Raw genomic sequence first — 23,335 nt, 5'->3', positions numbered from 1 at the left:
GGGAAAGGGGCATTATCCTGGCCATTCCCTCCGAGGCACTGACTGCATCAGTGCAGATCATTAGCAAAATGCAGCACAAAACTGGATCACAGTGTTCTTCCTCCACTCAGCAACTCCTCTTAGCAGAGCTCTTGACACCTCTAAGGAACAGCCAGAACAATTCCTATCACCTTTCTCCCACTGCATTAAAACTAGAGCCTTCTAGCCACAGGTGAGCAGAAAGCCAGCAACAAATCACCTGAGCATTAGAATGCAAAGAACACAGGCTTTCAGCAAACACTTTATTTTTAGACTCTAACTGCAGTCATGGGCTTGGGTGACACTGCTGGTACGATGCTGCTCCCATAGGATGGAAGAGAAGTGAGTCCCTGTTTGACTTCAGCCATGGCACAGGCCCAGGGTTCAGTGAGAGTCACCTCAGGGAAGCCCAAACATCTTCTTTCCCCCCAGTTACAGCAACGAGCTTTAAGCCTCAGAACCCATGAGGTGCCCTAAGGCTCTGACCCTTAAAATCCACATAAATTCTGTGTGCTGCAACCTTCCCACCAAAAGACAGACTGTCCACTTCTGCTCCTCTGCTGCATTTCATACACGAAGCAGCCAGCAGAGCACACAAAAAACCAGAGGAGCAAACCCTGCCCAGATGTGCTGTTTCAACCAGAAGCTGTGAAAGTGAAGGTTTCTCTCTTCACAGCACCACAAACCAGCAGGCAGGGAGGAAACCACATCAAAGAGCCTGTGTGAGACAACGCCTCAGCCCCGAGCTCTGTCGCATCCCTGAGCACTCCCAGCAGCACAGCAGCTCCTCAGGGAATCCCCCGCAGCCAATCCTTCCGTGCAGGACAAGCAGGAGCGCCGCAGGTACTCACCAGGGGCAGAAAAGAAGTTAGATATCGGTGTGTTACCTTTGCCAAAGGAATCTGGCAGTTGCTGTGGCCGCAGTGGTCCCGAGGAAAGCTGCCAGCACGAGCCTACGCCGGGTGCCGGGGTGCTGGGCTGTCCCATGGTAACGCCGCGCCACCGCCGCCAGCCCCGCGGCCACGGGCAGGAACCGCAGCCGGAGCATCCTGCTGAATGAGAACGCCGCTTTAGGGAAACAACAACAGCAAGATTCCAAGGGGCGCCTGCCCTAAAGCAGGAAAAGTTTCACAGAATAACGGGTGTTTATTATGAAAGAGGCACATCAGCTGCCTAACAAACAGATGAAATACCTGTGAGTGTTAGCTATCGGCACATACCTGGCTGTAACATCCTCAGCAAGAGGGAATCTCACCTTCCCACATCCCTGCAAACGGTCAAGGCCAGGCTGGATGAGTCTTGGAGCAACCTGGTTTAGCAAAGGCGTCCCTGCCCTGCAAGGGGTTGGAGCTGGATGATCTTTAGGGTCCCTACCAACCTAAATCATTCCGTGACTCCATGAAATATTTGCAGCCCATCTCTCAATTTCCAAGGCATGGAAGATGGCAGACCTGATAAGCAGCTACAGCAGGTAAGAGACATTTGGCCAGAAGCAAAGTCACAGCTGAGTTTTAAAAGGCAAATTTATCCAAATAACAAACAAACCTATCAAACATTTAAACATTTAAATTTTCCTTAGAAAACCCTACTGTTCTTAAATCCCTTTTGTTTAGCTAGCCTGGAGCAAAAGATTTATATTCAACTGTAAGTACAGGACAAGTTTCAAAGTGTCAAAACTTGTAAAATACAATCCATACCCCATTACACGTGCAACAGAACAGAGACAAATGGGAAAGCAGAGCTACAAATCTAAACATAATTACAACAGAGAAAAAGGAACCACAGAATCACCACCTCATCACACACCAGCTGCAGGAGGCAAAGCATTTTTTTGGTGGCTCACAACATTGAAGGTGAAGGGTAAATGCTGCATTTGTAAAGAAAATTTGCTGAATATTCTTGTGAAATAAAGGTTTTATTTCTGAGGCAAATGCAATTTTTTCAATCACAAGGTCAGCCTTAAAATTGGGAACAGAATGGTAAAGGAATTCCCAAAAAGAGCAGAGGAGCAGCAGTCTAATTTTTCCTTTCATTCCCCGTTCTTGCCATTCTACTCACATATTCCCAGGCAGTGAATAACCATAGAATACAAAAATAAAGCCACATCTATTGTTTTTCTGCTAAACCATTAACTTCCAAAAATGAGGATCCTAGGACCTGTCAGTGCTAACACCTCTCAGGTGTGGGGTGTGTTAGGCCATTCCCACTGCAAAGGGCTGGATAGATCAGTGCCACTTACTGCAGGTCAGGATTCCACAACAGAATGATGCAGAATTTGGGATGGGAACAGAGGAAAAGGGAGGGAAGACACATCAAATATTCAGCAGATAATTTTGAGGGCTGGAACTCAGTATCTTTTAAGACCAGAGGTGGTGGAGAAGCCCCTAAATAGTGTTTTTAATTTTTTTTTGTTTGTTGTTTTTTTGTTTGGTTGTTTTTTTGTTAGGGTTGGGATTAAAGGTATGATAGATGGAATTTTGTGTTTGGACTTAGATGTTTATTAATTCTTATTTATGTTACAGTGAGTGTTATAGTACTTTTAGTTAACAAGTTAAAAATGGTGAAGCATTTAGCTTGTTACAAGGTCTTTTAATGCTTAATTGTTTAATTAAGAACACAAATTATTTTTATTTTTGACTTAATGACTAAACACTTGTGACTTGCAGTGCAGCATTTTTTATTTAATTAAAAAAGTACCACCTATACCCAGTAGATGATGAAGAAAGAAAGAAACCTTCATTTTACTTTATACTTATTACTATACCATAAAACTTCAAATTCTATGTTTTCTACTATGTGATATTACACACTTTTATTCAAACTACACACTAGTGATTTTAGTTCTATTATTTAGTTCAATTTTGGAAGCCTTCTCTAAGGCTTCAGATCAAAAGCAGTGTTTTTCTGGAGGTCTGTGCCTGACAGCACAGAAAGGTCAAAACTCCCAGTTTCCAGAATTCCAACACCTGAATACTTCACAGCACAATCAAGGAATGAAAAATTGTTAATAAATCCCTTATCAGTGGATTTTTCTTATCAGATTAAGATTTTGCCCAGTCCTGGGACAAGAGAGGTGGGATGGAGCACAAGAGATGGTGGAGGTGGCAAAGCCACAGCTGCCCATCCATCCCCACCCTGGTTTGTGGGGAAACACCACAAATTTCAGTGCTCACTGTGAATCCATCCAAACAGCATCCACTTGATATTCATCTATGCTCCTATTAAAATTGGCATTATGGCTTTGTTTATTCCTTTTCAAATAAACAGGTTTAAAATTCAAGTGTTAATGGAATGCAGCCAGCTAATGGCACTGATTCTCCAATCCTCTCCAATGAGAGTTATGAAAAACAACTCTGATTTCAAATTTTAAATTATTTCCACTCAAAGCAAACCTGATGTTCCCATTTTGTCTCCAGGGATGAATTTCTGTTCCATATGCAGAGGAAAATCTGCATGTGTTACTTTCCCCAAGAAGCTGTCCTTGCCCTTTCTAGGGTTTCCCATCCTAATTACAACTTTATATTCCTAACATGTATTGGATAAGGGAAGTATTGCCAGTATCATTTAATCAACCAAAATGAAAATTAAGCCCCACAGCATTTACTTGGGAGCTTGAAGAGATTTTTCACAACATTTCTGATTGTTGGCTTTAGTGTTGCATAAATGTTTACTCTGCCTGAGCCTTAAGAAACACTAAATTATCTCCTTTGTCCAAGCAATCTCCATCCTTGGTTCTGCTGGGATGTTTACCCAGTGTTCACTTGGTAGAGACTGCCTGAGAGAGCTGAAAGCAGCCAGTTCTCACAACATCCCAAAATAATGAGCATCCTTATCTCAGAGCAATTAAAAATCCCCTTTGGAAGCTGAATTTTCCATCTGCTATTTCTACAGTCTCTCACAATTTTCTTTTTTTAAAATCAAAAGTGCCATGATATTTGGTATATTTGGTTAAAAACTCCAGGCACTGAAGTCAAGATCACTTGAGAAAGCTGATGCTCACTTTTAGAGAGACTAAAAATAAGCATCTTGCCCTGTGCAGCAACAAGAAGCTCAGCACCACAGTTTACAGTAGGGCAAGGAATAAAACTGAGAACAAGTATAAAAGTCCCATCAACTGATGTGATTACAGCTTACAATAAGAAACAATCCAAATTCCTGAATTATTTACTATAATAAAACATTATTTTTTATAGGATACAACAAAGTAGCCCAGAGGGAAAAAAAACAACCAACAAGCACTTAAATTTTATGCTTGTTTATTTTCATTATTTTGGAGTTATCATGATGTTCTAGCACTACAGCTATAAGGAATCTGTAGACTGTATTTATGTTTCCAAGAGATAAGCCAACCTTACCTTAAATTCTTGCTCAGAACAGCTCTACAGTTACTTTCAAAGGTTGAATCAATATCCTTGGACAAATTAAATACTTGGGGCTTTTCTTCCAGAACAGAATGACCCATCTACTTTTATTTATGCCACAATTCATAAGCAGAAGAGTCAAGGGAGAGACTCAAACCCCCTAGGAAAACACCACTTCCAACCCAGGACAAAACAGGCTCTGTTCAAACTGAGACCACACAAGTCAGTGAAAAGAAGAAATGCAACATTATTTCAACAGTAACATCAGTTCTGGCTCGATGTGGGTATTTGATTTCCCCAAACAATGACCCTCTGTCTGCTAATCTGCTCTCCAAGGAAATTGAGACAAGCTGCCCACCTCTGCCACCAGCCTTTCCAAAGCCCTAGATTTTTTCAGTGCAGATAAGGATTGGAAGATCCCAACTCCTGCATCCTTTTTCAGATACCAAAAGGAGAGAACAAAAAGAATTGCTCCCATTTTTCCAGCCACCTAATTAGCTCATGATTCCAAGACGAAAAGCTGGGTACCCCTCAGCATTGAAGTTTTATTTTTTTTGGCCTTTTGGGGATCCAAAGCAGATAAAACACTTGAAGCAGAATTTTGATGTCAAAACCGGCCTTGGCAGCACAAGCATGTGAGAGGGAGAACAGAAATTCAATAAGCCAGTGAGTGTTTAATTTTTCATCAGAGAAGGGGTCACAGGCATTTATTTGAACAATTTTACTGAGACATGGTAAGCCCATGAATTAGTGCAGAACGTCAATTGTAAATTTAAATACTCTGCTATGCAGGAAGACCTTCTGAAAAAAACCCCTCTGTTTAGGAGGATCTATTTAGGCATAAAAATCCCTGCAGAGACTGGCTGAGATGGAGTCACTAAGAACTCAAAGAGCTTTCTAGAGCTGTGTGTTTATTAAAAAGCCAAGCCTGACGTTGCCAGAGCACATCAAGACATCCTGACCCAACAGATGCTGTAAGAAAATTCCTCACCTGTTCCCATCTCAGCCCCTGACTGTCAATTATCCCTCAGCTCTGCTCACTGAAGCCAGAGCCAACAGCAGAAGGGTGTGAGGGTAACAGCTCCCAGCTCTCCTGTCTCCATCTTCTTGAGAGGATTGGGAAGAGGGGAAGGAAAAATTAAAATGGGGAAAAAAGCACAACAAATCCAATGGAAAGGAAAAGTCTATATGCAAGGGAAAGGGTGAAGCAAGCAGGAGAGAAGTTTCACCATTAACACTGAGCTTCATAAACCAGGGGGAAAGAAAACCTCATAGCTTCAACCTCATAGCTCCACCAAAATCAGTTATGACCTCTCCTTCCCAGAGAAGCTGTGGCTGCCCCTGGATCCCTGGAAATGTCCAGGGTCAGACTGGACAGGGCTTGGAGCAGCCTGGGATAGAGGAAGGTGACCCCACCCATGGCAGGGGGTGGCCCTGGATGGGCTTTAAGGTCCTTTCCAACACAAACTATTCTATTATTCCATGAAATTTGTGTAAGAATAACTCCTGAAAGGTGCCATGAGGTGCATTCCAGCTAATGAAACATCAGGATCCACTCCTTCCCCCATTTCCAAGACAGACCCAACAGCTCCTGCTCTTTTCCCCTCCAAATTTCCAGCTTTACCGAGTGCAATTTTGAGATAAAGGATTTCACACCTTACTGAAGTTATTAGCCTACCAAGACACATAAATCAGTTTTGGGAAAATGAAATCTAGCAGCAAAAGTAATTTCTCCTCTGGTAGGAGATTGGGGCAATATTGGATCACATTAATTTTGCTGGAGAGGAACCACATCTGTTTCAGAGCACGATTCAAACTGATGTAGAGTCAACCAAGTATCTATCAATGCAGAACCTAAGCCATAGCCTGGAAATTTCATTTAAACTGTCACTGCAGTAAAGTTTCACCTCTTCCTAAAAAATCCTTTAGCCCTGGAAATGACCAATCTCCAACTCCACAGCTCTGTAACTACACCCAGCCACGGCTCAGCCTCTCCTCAGGGATGATCCGTGACATCCCTCCCCTCATGAGCTGCTTTATTCTGCCACATAATTGTACTAATTTTTTTTTTAATAAAGCATTCTTAGAAATGGCAACTGGATTATTTAAAAGGATGTAGGACAGTAGCTGGCTTGGGCTTCCCTTGAAAGGGAGACAGGAGTGTTTACATCCTGGGGAAAGACTTTGGTGCCACTGAACTGGCAGAAGAAACTTGGCAAACTCAACAGCAGCCCCAAATTTAACCTGTGAGCTGAGTCGCCAGAGGATGTGAGAGTGGATGGATGCAGCCACCATAAAGCACAGCTTTGGAGACACAAATGAAAAATGAGTGTATCCAAACAGAGTAAACTGGGCCCATCTGCTGCAGCAGCACTGAAAATAGCACCTCCAGCAAGGATACAATATTTCCTTGCTACTTCAGACTGTCAGACTCCAGCAAAGCGCTGTAAGTTTCTAAGAGGCAGCCTTAAACTTGCACAGAAATGAATGCCAAAAGCTGCTTTATCCTGGTTAAAGCTTTCCCTTCCCGTCCTCCACTCAAAATGCAGCACATTCCTTGAGCTTTTCTACTTGGAAAACATTACACTAAACCCCAGCCATGAAAAATTCCCCAGAAACACCTCCATAGATGTCAGAGGTAACTTAGAAGAGTTGAAAAAACAAAAAACTTCTCATCCACGTATTAAGGATAGCAACCCTGCTTCACAAACTACTTCTACCTTAATCAGGAGGGTGAAATTTTCTTTTTCCAGTTGCTATTCTCAAATAATCAGGCTGCCTTTGCAAACCAGCCACAGGAGCAGGTGCACCAGAGCACAGGTATTTCCACACTGATTTGAGGAGCAAAGGATCATCAAAGAACTCTTGGCAGAGGGGTAGAAAACATAACACATCTGCTTTTTCCTATAAAAAGTTACAGCCAGCAGGAATGCATCTGCTCAATGGCCTGACTCATTTAACTTGCCTTGCACAATCTGTGTCCATAAGGCATGATTTCCCTGAGAATTCCTAACTTTTCCACAGAATGGAGAGACTGTCCTTGAAGCTCCAGCCACTCACCTGCATGTACCTCACAACAAACAAAAACTATCTCAGAGCAGTCAAATTTCAGAAATGCTTATGGCTCATTTGGCTCCCTGAAAACCAGTGTTAACTCCTACAGAATAAAGATCAAAAATTAATTCTTGAAGAGAAAAATTAAGAATGAAGCAAAATCCTCTCTAGGCTGACAAGGTGGCAGTTAGGCAGGCTTGAGTTATCTGTAGATACAATTCCAGCTCCAGAAAGAGACTGAGATTTTTTGAAGGGAGAGAGACAGTGGATTTTCTCAGAATTCGATATGGTGAAGTCTGAACTCCTCTTTGACAAGGAGGAGAAAGATGTGTGAGCCCCTCAAGAACCTGAATATCACAATGTGGTAATTTCTCCTTGGCTGAAGTTGCCTTTTAAACAGAAACATCACCTACAGCCACATTCTCCTTAAGAAAATGCTTCTTCCTGGCCAAAGAGTCATGCTTTGGTGGCTTTCTTTTCTATACAAAGAAATTTTAAATTAAAAACTTACTGGAAAAACATAAAAAAAATCCTCACAGCACCTGTGTTTCATGTAACAGATGGAGATTGTTTGGGAAATCAGGAGTACAGCATTGCTTTCCCCCAAAAAGGAAAAGCAAGTCTGAATCCCTGCAGCTGCTTTTCCAGCAACACATTGTTGGATTAGCTTGAACTTGAGAGAGGAGAAAAGAACTTGGATAAGCTAGGCTAGTGCCTTGTGCTTTTAGAACACAGCCTGAAGAGCTCAGTTTCAGCAGGAAAAAGCCAGCAGCAAACACTTGGCTCCATCCAGGGTGGGCAGGCAGGCAGCACACCTTAGGTACATGTCTGTATCACAAGTGAGATTTTTGTGAGAAAAAAAACCCTACTGCTCTACTAGTTCCTGAAGCAAAAATGCCAGAGGTGGGAAGTTTGCACCAAACAAAAGAAAACACAGAAATTCAAGTGGTGGTACAGAACACCAGTGGCCCACAAAGTCCCCAAGGAGGCTGGAGAGTGCCAGCACAGCAGCTTTGTCTGCATCACAGACAGGCTACGAATTCTGGATTCCCAGGGCTCACGTTTCAAGTACAGGTCAGCTGCAACTTTGCTTGTCTCAAACCATGACCTTCTTTCTTGTTGTCTACACGAGGATCTCAGGTTTCACTTCACAGAGCTAAAGTAAGAGAAAGAACTAAGAGTTTTAGCTTGAGAGACCTTGGAGACCCAGGAAAAATCCCCAGCCCAACCCTCGTGCCAATCTCAGCACAAAATTCCCAGTTGCAACCATCAGCGCTTTGGTTCTTCCAACCTTGTCCTGCCCCACATCCACTCTTCACATGATGGGACTATAATTAAAAGCTGCTCTCAAGAGAGGTTAAATCCAGAATTCCTGGAAGCAAATGCCATAGCAGGTGTCTCTGGGGAAAAACAAGTCTCTGTGCTCATAGACAGGGCAGCAGACATAACCCAGAATTTACTATCCAAGGACTTTTCAGGTAAGTCCACAGAAGCCACAGTAAAACAATTCATGATCTAACAGTCTATTTTTCCTCTTTTAAAGTATCTTAAATCTAAAAGTAAGAGGTGGGGCTGCCACAGGCTTTGGATGGTGTGTGCTTAGGGAGACAAAGTGCCTCAGGCTCTACTCACTTTCTGCTATGGATCAGTGTGTTTTTTACTTGAAGTGTCAAATGCATCACCCTAAAGATAAATATTCATCCTCAGCCTTTCAGTACTAACAAAAGAGCTGGAGAATGATTTTGGACAAGGACATGGAGCAAAAGAACAAGGGAGAATGGGTTCCCACTGCCAGAGGACAGGGTCAGATGCAATATTGGAAAGGAATTCCTTCCCTGTGAGGGTGGGCAGGCCCTGGCACAGGGTGCCCAGAGAAGCTGTGGCTGCCCCTGGATCCCTGGAAGTGTCTAAAGCCAGGCTGGAGGGGCTCGGAGCCACCTGGGATAGCGGAAGGTGTCCCTGGATGACTGGTAATGGCCTTTCCATTATTCTGTGCTTAAGAGGGAGCCACACCATTTGCACCACACTTTTCTTAAAACAATTCAGTTTAAAAAAGAAAGGCAATATTAATCTCAAAGGTGTACAATACCCGAAGGCCCTGGGTAACTGTTTCCTGCTAAATTATCTCAAAAACCGTCATCCCACCTGAAATCACATCTATATCAAAACTCTTTTTTACTGACACCCCTTCAACGTCCCAGCAGGGAAACACAGCACCTGGAATTACTATAATTAAGGTTATTTTTATTCTTGTACCCAAGCATCATCAGTCCCACTGCACTGAGCTCTGTTAAAATACTGGGCCCCAATATGTCAATTGTGAACTTGGGAAGAAAAAAGCCAAGTATTTCCATATCCCAGCTCACTCCAGGAAGTGTTACTGCAGCAATTGGAACAGCATGAAATAATGTGTTTTTATAATAAACTTAATATGACTGCTACAGACCTTATTTTGCTCAAGAAAATAAAAATGGTTATTTCCACATTCCAGACCTAAACATGCTGATGGCTCCCTCAACTACCCCCTGAAAAACGTAACATTTCTGAGCTGCTGCTTCAAAGCCCTGCCCAGACTTCAAATGATTTGCAAGTCTTGCAGCCTGAGGACAACGGGATCATCTCTCCTCAAACTCTGCCATGAGCTTACCCAGGAATCTGGGAGGTGCAACAGGAACCTGCACGGAGAAGTGACACAGCCACCAGTGAGTGACACACAGGGCACTCCAGAGGGTCCCCAGCAGGCAGACAGTAATGATGGAATCAAGGCACATCATTCCTTTTCCTCCAGGGCATGGAATTTCAGCTTCCTTGGTTCAGGAAGCATTAGGGAGTATAACAAAAGTTATGGGTCATTGGGAGAACAAGCCACTTCCACAGGAAATAAAGAGGGTTTACATGAGCTTAAGGTTCACTGTAAAGACCTTCCACTATCCCAGGGTGCTCCAACCCCCATCCAGCCTGGCCTTGGACACTTCCAGAGATCCAGGGTCAGCCACAGCTCCTATGGGCACCCTGTGCCAGGGTCTCCCTACACTCACATGGAAGGATTTCTCCCCAGTATCCCACCTAACCCTGCCCTCTGACAGTGGGAACTATTAAATGCTCTGTTGCTCCAGATGGACAAATGCATAGTTTAAGTATCTTTATTAACTTTGGTGGTATTTTTATTGGGGCTTTTTTTTATACCTCCCTATGTTCAAACACATTTTTAGCGAGCACTTGATGTTTTTTGGTTTTGGGAGTTTTCTTACATTTTATGAAAGTGGCACAACTGAGGCTGGGTTGACAGAAACTTCTTCCAGGGCTCACCATACCCAAGCACTTACACCAGGAAAGTCAGCACAACTTTGCATACTGCAAAAAAAGGCAGCTTGTTCTCCTACAGCTTTAAGAAAAACCTTAAGAGAACACTCCAGGACAAGAATAATTATACACAAGGTGTATTAAGGGTAACAATCAGCCAAATTATTAATTCACCAGTTAAAGTATCTGAAAGCAATGAGTTGCACAGCTCAGCACTCAGCAACACCATCCTCACCTGTGGTGTATTTGCTCCCAGTTTGCAGGTCAAGAGGTCACAGAGAACAGGGAAGTATTTCTCAGCTGGGCCCTGTTCTAAAAACGAGAAAGCAACATCATAAAGATCGTAACTTTGTGCTGCGCCCAGTTTCCCTCCTGGCAGTCATGCCTGCAGTGCTCGCACGTATCGACCTCAGGAAATGCATCTCAGACTGAGCCAAAAAAAGGCAGGAGCAGGAAAGTGATCAATAGCTGAATAAAGGAATTAAAGATAACCCAGGCCTTTAATTCAAGCCTGAGCCGGCAGTAAGGAGTCTAAAGGAGAAACCTCCAAAAATCCTACCTAGTTTGACCTGCCCAGTCCCCTAGATCCCACTAAACTCAGTCAGATATACCATCTTTCCCAGGAGCTCATTAAACTACAGGCAAGTACAGAACACATAAATCACGTTGTGATAAACATCAGGCATTTCTGTGCTCTGAGCAGTTTATTAACTCAAATTCACCCTCAAGGTTTTCCGACACGAACTACACATCAAGCACAGCCGGGGCCATTCAGCGCAGTTAAAGCCGTAAAAGAACCTCTATCAAAAGAAAGTGGTTTGACATGAGCTCTAACACACGGCCCGGGCAGCACCGCAGGGCGATCCCACAACAAGAAAGAAAACCAACCCAAACCTAACTCCTCGCAGGGGGTCAGAGCTCCCCAAAACACTTCCTGCAGGGCCCCTTGGCCCAGAACACCGGCGGGATCCCTCCTTCTTCCGAGTCCCAGACCCGCGGGTTTATTTTCCAGGAGGGAAGGCATAGCGTTCCTGCGGGACTCGGGATGGAGAAGCCAGAAGAACACGGCAGCCCGAGCCCGGTGTGTCCCCATAAACCCGGATTTCCCGGGCAGCAGCGCAGTCTCAGCCCCGGGACCCCTTAACACCAAGCCCCGGGGCCTTGGAGCCCCTCAGCTCCCGGAGGCAGGACCCTCCTATTCCCGGGGCCTGCCACTCCCCCCTAGCTCCGAGACCCGCTTCCATTCCCGGGAACCCCTCCTCAGGCCCCAGGACTCCCCTCAGACCTGCAGCCTAAGGAGACCCCAAATACCGGGGCCTTGAACTTCTCCCAGCCCCGTACCTCGGGACGCCCCCGCCCGGTTCCGCGTTCTAGGATCCACTCAGCCCGGTTCCCCATCAACCCCAAGGCCCAGAACACCGCAGCCCCGGGACCGTGAACTCCCCAGCCCAGAGCCGTGTCCATAATTCCCCTTTTGGCCCCCTCAGGACCCCGCTCACCTCAACCCCGCCGCCGCTCCCGCCGCCCCGCCCGCCGCGCGCGCGCGCTTCCGGGGGCGTGGCCTGGGCGTAAGGGGGCGTGGTTTGTGTGAGTGTGGGCGTGGTCTGTCAGCTGTGGGCGTGGCCTCGCCGTGAGGGGCCCGGGGGTCGCTGCGGGTTTGGGGGGGAGTCCGTGAGTGTGAAAGGGTTCAGAAACCTCTTTGTGTAGGTCAAGAGAGGCTTTTATACAGCCTGTGGTGAGTGTTCCTACGGACCCTGTGTGTAAGGGCTGAGGAGATTGGGTGTAGGGCCTGAAAGAATATGTGTGGGGCCTCAGGACTTTAGACACATGTACTGGAATGCCGTTATAGAGGGTCTCAGGAGTCCATATATATATATGAGTTCTGTGAGGTCCGTATATATGGTCTCAGGGGCCCACATATGTATAGATAGATCATCTGAAAGGTCTGTATATAGGGTCTGAGATTGACAGATAGAGGCTCTGAAAGGTCTATGCAAAGGTTCTGAGGAGCCCATAGGTATATAGATATATAGATATATATATATATATATATAGGTTCTGAAAGGTCTATATATAGTGTCTCAGGGTCCCAGATAGATATACAGATTGACAGAGGCTCTGAAAGGCCTGTAGATAGGATCTGAGGAGCCTATATATAAATATAACATATGTCTATTATATATATATATATGTATATGGTTTCTGTGAGGTCCATATATAAGGTCTCAGGGGCCCACCTATCTATAGATAGATAGTCTGAAAAGTCTTTAGATATACAGAGACTCTGGATAGACAGAGACTCTGAAAGGTTCTGAATATATATATATATATATATATATAGGTTCTGAAAGGTCTATATATACTGTTTCAGGGGCCCAGGTAGATAGACAGATAGAGGCTGTAGATAGGATCTGATGAGCCTATATATATATAATATATATATATATATATTCTGAAATGTCTGTATATAGTCTCAGGGGCCTATCTATCTATGGTGTATAGATATATACATGCTCTGAAAGGCCTGTCTATAGGGTCTCAGGGGCCCGTATCTATAGGTCACTCAAGGCCTGTGTATAGTGTACAAGGAGCATATTTCTAGGTCCTTGATGGCCTATCTATAGGGTCTGAGTGGCTTATGTACAGGTCCTGGAAGGCTTGTATGCACTCTACAAGGAGTGTCTCTATAGGTCCTGGATAGCAGGGCTGAAGGGCTTGTGTATAGGGCCTGAAAGAGTGGCATATGGGGTCTCAGGGGATTTTCTATTTCTGTATAATTGCAGAATGTTAAGGAGTTGGAAGGGATCTTAAAGATCATCTTGTTCTGCTGTGGCCAGGGACACCTTCCACTATTCCAGGCTGCTTCCAGTCCTGTCCAAACCAGCCTTGGACACTTCCAGAGATCCAGGGGCAGCCACAGCTGCTCTGGGCACCCTGTGCCAGGGCCTGCCCACCCTCAGAGGGAGGAATTCCTCCCTTCTCCGGACTCGTGGGTAGGTGTGGCAGCAGCTGCGGCCGTGCCCAGTGGCCCAGGAATGGGATGGCAGCGGGAAGGGAAAGTGAGAAAGGCACGCCTGGGTCATGTGCACTTCGGCATCTAGATCAGAGGGAGGATTCACTGCTGAGGAGGCTAATTTTAGGTGTTTTAATTTTAGTTACTTCCAGATGCCTCTTAGGCTGGCTCTCCTCGGGCTTTAATGTACCCCCCATTAAAAAACACATTTTCCGGAGGCATAAATAGACAGCGATTGCTCTTGAGGAATCCAGGAGGCTTCTGAATCCTGACACTGCCCTCCCACAGCGGGAACCTTGTGGGGATTTTTAGGACGAACCTTATGTCGAGGCTTAAGGGGATCCCAGAGGCTTAGAGGAGTCTCTGTGGGGCTGAGGTCTGGCCATCTCCAGATGCCAAAAAAGGGTGGGAGAAGCAGCCAACAAACAGTGGCATGTTTGGGTAACTCAGGGATCATCATCCTGGCCAGTCCAGGGGAATTTTCCCCTCCTATCCTATTGCTCCATGAGAAGCTGGGCAATGCTCAGCTTACAGAAGGTGGCTAACACCGTTCCTTTATTGGCTAGTAGACTCTGCCCCTCATCTCAGGGCTGTGCTGTTTTATCTGCAGTAACCTGGAAGCACCAACCTTTCTTCTGTATAAAATGAGATAAAAAGCACTTGAGCCTGGTATCCTCCTCAATTTCCTCATCCACCCATGCCTGATGCACCTGCAGGATTTTGTATCAATCTCCAGGAGCCCGATTCTGCTGTATCACAGCCCTGGACATCTGTAGGAGTAAAATTGTCTAATCTTAAACTTAAAATAACATGGGGAAAGTGATGAATCTATGGACTAAAAGATCATTTAGGGTTTTTTTTCTTCCTAGCTGGTTCATTTAATCCAAGCACTTTGGGGCATGAGCAGCTTTTCCAAAGTGATGGCTTTGCCTATGGCGTATTGCACACCCACTTTCTCTTACATCAGTGTTTTATTTGCAGGAGGGAACAGTCCATGCCTCTCTCAGCAGTGTCAAGATGGTTGATGAGGGTTTGAAGCTTAAGTTTTCCACTTCAGCCTTTCCCATAGCAATAATATTAATTGCAAACGCTGGTGTGCTTTTCCCCAGCAATTCTTCTCAGGAGCAACTTTCCAATATTCAGCCAGCTGTAATTATAAGCACCAGGACAAAGCCTTGTTAAATGCATTATTTTATTTAGATTTTCCAAGAATGGAAGATGCTTCTAGCAGGAGCTATTTGACCTAAAATGACAGGGTTTCATTTTGGTGCCAATATCCTCACCCCTCTCTCTCCCTGCACCTTGGGGAGCTGTTCCCTGCTGGCTCGTTTAACTGCCTAGGGTATTGATCTCAGAGTTCACATTTAATTCCCATTTTTGTGCTTTGTAATGAATGCCCACACACTCAGCACAGGTTTGCTAATGAATTTTTGGCCTTTCTGCTGCCCTCAGCCTTTGCTCAAAGCCTATCTTCCCCTACCTCTGTCAAATATTCCCTGGAAACGTATAAACTCTGCCAAAAAAAAATTACTTTTGGTCATTCCCAGCTCCTCTTTAATGCTAAATAAATACCTAAATACAGATTATGAATGGCCGGAGGACTAGGGAATAGAGGAGAGTTGGGACAGGGTCTGCTTGCTGTGTCCATCCCTGTCATCCATGAGGAGGACGGGCTCATCCTAAACGTGTCTGTGCTCACAAGGCAAAAAGAAGTGTAGGGGTGGGTAGTTCATGGTGAGGAGAGGTGGCTCTGCCCCCAAGGCACCTTCCCCATCCTGGGCCTTCCTTCCTCTCCCTTTCCTGACTTTCTAATCTTTCTTCTCCAGCTCGCCCAGGCTGCATTAACCACAGTTTTGCCATTTTTAGGCTTTTAATCTCACTGTGTTGAGAGGCTGGGAACTGTCCCAGGGAGAGGCTGATGTCGCAGAGAGGGAAACCCTGGCTGTGGTCCATGAGGTGACTCCTTTGCTGAGATGTGCTTGGGAACATCTTCCACTGTGGAGTCATCTCTGAGGACTTTGCTACTTGAAATCCCTGTTTTGAAGCATTTTTCCTTTTGCCATCAGTTTTCAACATGACAGGAGAAATACAACAAGCAGGGATCAAGCAAAGACTCTGTCTGGTCTGAGCAATGAAGCTCAGGAGCAGCAGCTGCTGCAATTTGTCTCCTTGATTTTCCAAGAAAATGCAAATAATCATTGAAATGCTAAATGTGTGAAGTCGAAAAGACAGTGGGTAAATCCTTCCAAAAGGACACGGTCGAGGCCTCAACCACGTTTTCCCAACCAACAAAGAAAGGAAAGCTCATCCCTGCAGGAAAAATCCAGCCAGAAATGAGGATTGAGGTGGAGGATTTCTCAGAGACAAACTCCAAAATGACATTGCCAGGAGAAAAGCTTAGAACAACCCTCAAGACTTGTGGAAGGCATCACTGGAGGGAGGTGGAGATGGAAAAAGGAGAGTTGTGATGGTGTGGGTGATGCTGAAGCACATCTGTGTCATCCCATGACTTGGTCGTGCTCCTCTCCGTATTTTTAGAAACACAGTGGGGTAAATAACAGGAATTAAGAAGGAGCTGCCATCGGTGCTGTAGTAACTCCTAGGACAGAGGAAGAAGTCTTTTCTAAGTAAAGTAATCCAGGTACCTTATCTTTCAAGAGAAAGCTGAGCACAGATTGCTTGTTTAGCCCAGGTGCTGCAAGGTCTATGCTGGCAACCCAGCTCACCATGTCTGCCATACAAATATATATATATACATATATATATGTACACACATATGTATATGAATATCCAGGTATTTTTTTATCCCATACTTTTCTTACCCTTCATTGAAACTGCTGTTGAAGCCAGTCTGATCCAGCACCCCAAATCCCTGTGCCACCCCCACACTGCATCCCCAGGGCCGTGCTGGTATCTTTGCTGCACCCCATCTTCCCCCTGGTGATCTCCCTCCCTACCCAGTGCTCCCCATCTCCCGGCACCACCTCCCTAGTGCATCCCACCTCTCTGCACCCCATTCCCGGTGCTCCCCATCTCCCAGCTTCCCGTCCTTAGTGCATCCCACCTCCCTGCACCCCATTCCCGGTGCTCCCCATCTCCCACCATCCCGTCCCTGGCCGTTCCCCCTTAGGGCTCCCCCCGCGCCCCTTCGTTGCACTCCCGGCCCCGCCCATCCACGGCCCCGCCCTCTCTTGGACACGCCCATCCATGGCACCGCCCCTCAGCCCTCCCGCTGAGGAGTTTCCCTGCCTTCGGGCCCGCGCGCAGCCCCGCCCATCGACCAATCGCCTCTCCGGGCCGCCCACTCACTCGGCGCCGATTGGTCAAGCTGGCCCAGGGGCCGGCCGGAGGGTCGCGGCGATTGGCCGGCGGCGCCGGCTGGCCCCGCCCCGCCTCTCCCCGCGCGCCCGCCCCGCCCCGCCCGGGCGGCAGCAGCACCGCCGCCGCCGCCGCCGCCGCAGCGTGGGGCGGCTCCAGCGGCGCGATGGCGGCCACGGCGGGCAGAGCGCTGCCGCTCCTCCTCTGCGGCCGCCGCCCCGCCGCACTCACCGCCGCCGCCGGCCGCTTCCCGGCGCTGGGCCGGCGCCGCCAGCAGCAGCAGCGACACCGGACGGTGAGTGAGGCGGCAGCCGTGTGCCCTTCAGAAGGCGGGCGCGGTGCCGGCTGGCGGCGCGGGGGCCCCGGCTCCGTGGCGGCTCCGCGGCTGCCCCACGGCGGTTTCGCGGCAGTTTCCGGCCCCCGGCTCTGCCAGCTGCGCGTTTATTCTTAGAGCCGTCACCGGGTGAAACTTGAGCGCGGCAGCGGGCGGCGGCAGCGGAGCTCTCCCGGTGGCGCTCTGGCAGCGGCAGCTCGCGGCCCGCCCGCCCCGCTCCGCGCCGCTCCGGGAGCGGGCGGTGCTGCCGGCGCTGCCCGGCGTTCCGGGGCCGCGCTCCCGGGGCGGGGGTCGCGGCATGGCGGGGCGCGGCCGCTAGATGGCGCTGGGGGCCGCCGGGAGCGGGGGGGGCGCAGGGGGCGCGAAGCCCCCGCCGGGAACGGGAGCGGCGGCACCGGCACCGACCCGAGCGGGCAGCGCCGCGCCGCTCCCCGGGCTGTGCTGTTCCTCCCTTCTCTTCCCGCCCCGCCTCAAGGTCAGCCAAGGGAGAGGCGCTCGGGGGGCTTCCCGAATCCTGGTCCGAGCGGGGCAAAGCTAGCCGGGCTCCGTTCGCTCCCTTTCCCTTGGTGGCTGTGCCAGGAAAAGAGGGGACTGGCAGTGCACAGCTTCTACGTGTCTTAGGGCGGAAAAAAACTGTAAAGGCAGCAGGTTGCGTCTTGGAGCTCGAAAGATTTGCTAAAAATACCGGGAGGGTTTTTTCCCTATTTTTTCTTTCTAAACCAAGGGAACAGTGTGTAACCGTGGGTTATCCTTCTGGCTTTTGCTACGATCTGTTTTATCGCTGTCTCTAAAAGAGCTTCCGTCGGAGCTGTGCACCTGTCGCTCCCTTGTTTTGCTCCAAACAAGTAATCACGGAACTACGTGGAGCCACCAAAATTGTGGATTAATCAGGTGACGGAGCCGGCTGTGAGCTCCGCGGATCCACCGCTGCGGTCCCTCGGGTGCTGTTTAAAGAGTTGTTTTTTTTTTTTGTGCCCGGTATCTTCAGGGTGCCGCTGGTTCCCCCGCCCCTGCCGGTGTGTTCTGGCAGCGAGGGGATGCCGGAGGTTCCGCCGGTATCGGGTGTCCCCGTCCCGGCAGTCCCGCATTCGCGACGCCGCCGTTCCCACGTGTGGAGTGTGACTTGTGTTGGCTGCAGGGTTAATCCCGGCACCTGCTCAGGTGTGGGGTGGCCTTTCCAGCGCCCGTAATTAATATTTGAGCTGTCTCTTTAGCGGCAAATTATTTGGATTTATCTAAATTTAAATTGACCTTTTCGATTGATTTAACGGAGACTCAGATTCGCGCTTGGTTTAACTCCTTGGGCTAAGTGTAGCAGTAAATGTGTGAGAAAATTATTAAAAAAAAATTAAAACCCGTGAATCTCCTATGTTTGCCCATGATACTGAGTGGACGTGACTGAGGTGTGGGCATGTTAGAATCCTGCTGTCAGAGCCCTCTCCTTCAGGAGCCTGGGGAAGGAGGCAGATTTTGCTTGTGTCCTGGGGATTGATGATTAGAAAGCCCTCCTGGCTTTGGTTGGGCTGTGCTGTTTGATTTTTTGGCAGCCTGGCTGTGGTGTTGCAGTCATTAGGTTTTTGGGGTTTTTTCAACAGGGAGGTTATTGGTTTGGTTGAATCCATGAGAACCAAGAGATGGGGTGCAAGCAGAGTCGGGATCCAGGGTCCTGGCAGTTTCTTTTGGCAGCATTTGTGATCTGTCTGTGTTTATCCCCTCACAGCAGAAATGAGTTTTCCTTTCCCTCACACTGCACTCGAGAAACTGTGCAGACCACTGAGAGAGAGCAGCTAAATTCTGGAATAAGTGATCTCCAATGAGAAATTAAAGGAATTGAAGTTCTTCATAATAAAGAGGAAATTGAAAGGAGGTGTTGCTGAAAAAAGGAAGCAGAAAACCAGACAAATCCATGTCGGGTGGGAGAAGTAATGGGCTCACAGTGTGAGCAGAGAGGTTTAGTTTTAGGTGCTGGCAATCTTTACTGACAGTAAGAGCAGTGAAATGCTGAATTATTTCCTGGGAAGACTGTACAGTCTTTGTTATCAGAGGTGGTTAGGACAGGTTAGGCTCACATCCATCAGTTATGACTGATGATGCTCTGTGATGGGACTGGGATGTAGAAGCTTCCTGGGACCATAGATTATGTTAGGAAAGACATAGGGAGAGTTTGTATAATGTAGGTGTAATTAATAGAGTAATTACATCAGGTGTGTCTGTGCAGTGTTGGTTTGTGTGATGGTTTTTAGTACCATCAATTCTACTTGGATGCTTCTCAGCATGGCTGGTTTCTCACAGAGGTGATAAATTAAATGCGCTTTCTTTGAAACAGGGTGGAAATGCTAAATGGTCTTATGGATGAGTTCTTTCAAAAGCAATATAAATAATGCTGGAAGAAGCTGCACCAGTAGACCAAACTACTGTGAGAAGACAGTGCTGTAAACCAAACAAAAAAACTCTTCCAGATGGGTGAAGTACAAAGGAGGAGGTTTTGATAACACCAAATGAGAGAGAGGGCGAGGAGGTCCCTGCTTGTGATTCTGAAGGAACAGTTGGGAGTACATTAATACTGGGAGACACAGAATGAAGCATTCACAGCTTGCTTGAGGGTTCTGAAACCTGAGGGAGTTGGGAAAGCTCGGGGGGCTCAGCATGGAGATGTTCCCACAGGAGCAATCCTTTAGGGAGGAGACCACGAGTCTTGGTGTTCTGTCCCTAACAGGATCGCAAGGGTGAGAGATCTGGGGAGGGGGATGCAAGAAACTTGAATGAGAAGTTCCTTCATTGATTTGGGAGTAAGGATAAGCAAGAAGAAGGAAGATTTACTGATATTTGTGTATTTTCCCTCTGGGTGTGGTGGTGGTGGTATGGGGTAGATGGAGGAGGCCTAACCATGAAGCAAGTGGGGCTTGGTCTGAATAAATGAACTTGGAGCAGAAGTATCAGAGGCTGCATCTCCTTCCAGTCTCCCTGTTTGGGTCCACACATACACGAGGGTGGAGGAAGCTTTGCAGAGAAGGGAGAGTTCCCAAATGTGTTTGCAGTGGAGAAAGTGCTGGAGTGGGCTGGGGGTGGGAATGTGTGGGAGGCCACACATCCTGTTAGACCCTCTGAGGCCACGGAGAGAGAATTAAAGTTGGGATATTCCTCAGGGGAAGCTTCCTAATGGAACAAGAAAAGGCTTTTCCTGTCTGCTGCTTGTTCCAGGTGCTGTGGAAGTTGAGAGTCAACTTCCCAAGGGCTGAGGTGTAGTGGGGCTGGGAAAGCTTCACAAGGAATCGAGCTATAAATGGTTTTCAATGATGTGGAGGTAGACAAAATACTTAAATAAAACGTTCTGCTTTTGTGTGTTGAATGCCTAATCCTCATGGCTTTCTTCCTGCAGAGATTAGAGGCTTCTGTTAACTGTGTTTAACAGTAGCCAGGGGTTATGTTGGATTGGAATGTAATCAGCTGGTGCAAAAATACCTACAGAAAAATCAAGGACTTGGCTGTGCGTGGCATTCCTGTGGTAGTTAGGGGCAAATCGAGAATATTGACTTCTAGTGCCTTCTTCTAAGGTGAAGAAAGAAAAACTGAAGCCAACTGAGCCGCATTTTTGAGTAGGTATTGGACAACCTGCAGGCTTTGCTCTCTGCTCCAGGTGAGGACCAGGGTTACCTGTGCTGATCCATCCTCCAGGCCAGGTGGGATTTTGGTGCAGGTGGCCCAGGTTTGAGGATGTAGTGGAGAGCGTATCCTGCAAGATCTTGACTCTGTGCCAAGGAGAGATGAGATAAGCCTCAAGAGGAGGATGCAGGGGACATCCTGCTGCCCTTTATTCAGCATAGATACAATGTGTATTTAGTGGGGTTTTTTTGTTTGGTTTTTTTTTTTCTATGCAGCATTGACTTCCAGCGAAGCTGTAGCTCAGTAGTGTGGTCATAATTTCCTGCTGGACCATCTCAAGCCATCACTGTCACAAAATCTGCACTTTATTGCCCTGTTGTTGCCCAGCTTTTGAAGCAAATTGCCAGATGAAGCTTGGCACTCCCAGAGCCCAGGCAGTGGCTGCAGAGATGGTGAGACTTGGAAGACTGTGGGGTGTGTTTTTTGCTGAAGATGGAAGCTGGCAGACTCGTTTAATTAATTGTACTGCTGTTTTCCTGACCTGGCATACTGCTGATTGTGGATTTTCCAAGGAATGATTAAAAATCTGTGTTGGTTTTTTTTATGAACAAATGCTTCAAAGGAGATGACCAGCAAATATTTTTGGATGTATGAAATTGGCTAAAATAAGAGAACAGACTTTCAGGGCTCTCTTTGTGTGAAAGTGGAGCTCAATGCGAGGATAGATGTTGGTTTGGGTTTTTTTGGCAGATATTTGATATTACTACTTTTTATTTATTGTTCAGCCCACGGGAATAATGAAGACTTTGAATCCAGGGTCTGTGATGGGAAAGGAAGTTGCAGTCATGATCAAGTTGATGCCGTCAGCAATATAAAAATTCAGGGCAGTTCCTTTTCCACAAGGGGATATTTCTCAGCTGTGCTCAGACAGGAGGGGTATAGCTCTCCTGGCCAGAACCAAGTCGTGGAAAGAGAAGAAGAAAAAAGGTTGTTCTTTTTCTAAAGCTGTTTTAAGACTCATCTTAAAGAGGAAACTTTCTGTGAGGTTAGGCTCCACCCAGTCTGGAGGGTGAAACAACTTTTATGACTTAAATTCTGATTTGTGCTATGAGTCACCAGTTTGCCATTCTATAAAATAGCATTGAGCTGACTCAAATATGCAATTTAAATTATTCTCTTGATTGTAAGTCTGTGGAAATGTAGAAATTGTTTTAGATCTGGGTGGCTCTTTTTAAAAAAAAGTAATTATTCACTTATTGCAGTGTCAGTTGATGATCAGCTACTCTTCCTAAAATCTCAACTACTGCTTTCTACTTCTTGTAGCTTCTGATAGGATGAGGAGCTGTACTGAAAATTTTGAAATTTGTTGAAACTAGATGAAGCTGTGTTCTCTGTGCTCACCATGGGGGCATACTTGTTATTTCTGAAGTGCTCTGGGGGTGAGAGACCCCCTGTGATACTGCTGGGGGGGATTTCACCACATTTTCACTTCCCAGTGCAAACTACAGCAGTCAGGCTTTAAGGGCTATTTTGTCCTTGGGTATTTAATGCTGAAAATGAAACTACTTGTGCTTCTGCTGTTAAAGATTCAGCAAAGGGTTTTCTCCCTGTTATTAAAGTCTCAATTGGTCATCAAAATGAGATGTCATTTTAATGAAGATGAAAATATGCGGCACTTGAGTGTGATGTGGAATTAGTTTCCAGCAGAAAGAGCCTGTGGGGTATGGCTTTTGTCTCATCTAAAGCACAGAGCATGTCCACTATCTTTTTCTGCATTCTTGGCAGCTCTTAAGGAATTAGGAAATGTGGAGCTCATTTCAGCAATTCGCTTTTGTTGGCTTCCCCAGGAGGAAAGGACTGCTATGCAATGTGGAAACTCTCAATCTCTGACACTGCCTGTTGGAATAATTAAAGCTTGAATTTCACTCGGATATGTAACTTAGGAAAGGTCTACAAGGGAGCAACCACCATTGTCAGTCTTGTGCTCTGTCAGTTTTGTTTTCTTCTGCCCAAACTGACTCCTGATGATGCTGAGCTCTTTCGGATTTGCAGCTGAAACCTGCAGAAGAAACAGCAAAAGGATGTTTGCTGGCCAGGGTGCAGATTGTGAGATGGAATGAGAGTAGGAAGGAAATTAGTTGTGACAGATTATTGTAAGAGGAAATAGTGAGTCGTTCCACTTCGACCATTCTTTAAAAATACATCCTCATAATTTAGCCTCGTCATTTTTCTTAGATGTTTGGACTTAAGTGAGAATGAGTTTTCTGCCTGGCAAACCAACTCCAAAAATGACAATTTTAAGTACTACTCTGATAAATGACGATGTTAAGA

At 46.6% G+C, this 23,335-nt stretch overlaps 2 protein-coding genes across 11 annotated transcripts in view; one reads left to right on the top strand and one right to left on the bottom strand.

Moving 5' to 3' along the window:
* Window positions 1–12,340, bottom strand: part of MICU1 (mitochondrial calcium uptake 1) — an 84,764-nt gene extending 72,424 nt beyond the window's left edge. For 3 of the 9 annotated variants that reach the window (XM_088168571.1, XM_088168575.1, XM_014882262.2), the window contains exons 1-3: window positions 12,236–12,306; window positions 10,972–11,048; window positions 906–1,067 (exon numbers count right to left, since the gene is read on the bottom strand). In XM_088168571.1, coding sequence (XP_088024697.1) covers window positions 906–1,066 — 161 coding nt within the window. In that variant the 5' untranslated portion in view covers window position 1,067; window positions 10,972–11,048; window positions 12,236–12,306. Of the gene's footprint in view, window positions 1–905; window positions 1,071–8,494; window positions 8,590–10,971; window positions 11,049–12,235 lie in introns of all 9 variants that reach the window. The other 6 variants (XM_088168573.1, XM_088168576.1, XM_088168572.1 and 3 more) reach the window with 3 other exon arrangements.
* A 4,845-nt stretch (window positions 12,341–17,185) lies between these two features.
* The window catches only part of MCU (mitochondrial calcium uniporter), a 77,238-nt gene continuing 71,088 nt past the window's right edge, over window positions 17,186–23,335 (top strand). The window contains exon 1 of one of the 2 annotated variants that reach the window (XM_088168569.1): window positions 17,186–17,362. In XM_088168569.1, the coding sequence (XP_088024695.1) occupies window positions 17,234–17,362 (129 nt within the window). In that variant the 5' untranslated portion in view covers window positions 17,186–17,233. The remainder of the gene's footprint in view (window positions 17,363–23,335) is intronic. The other variant, XM_088168570.1, reaches the window with a different exon arrangement.

Source organism: Sturnus vulgaris, chromosome 8 (assembly GCF_052056855.1).
Source record: "Sturnus vulgaris isolate bStuVul1 chromosome 8, bStuVul1.hap1, whole genome shotgun sequence".
In the NCBI taxonomy this organism is placed as follows: Eukaryota; Metazoa; Chordata; class Aves; order Passeriformes; family Sturnidae; genus Sturnus; species Sturnus vulgaris.
This window is presented reverse-complemented; position numbering and strand designations above follow the sequence as displayed.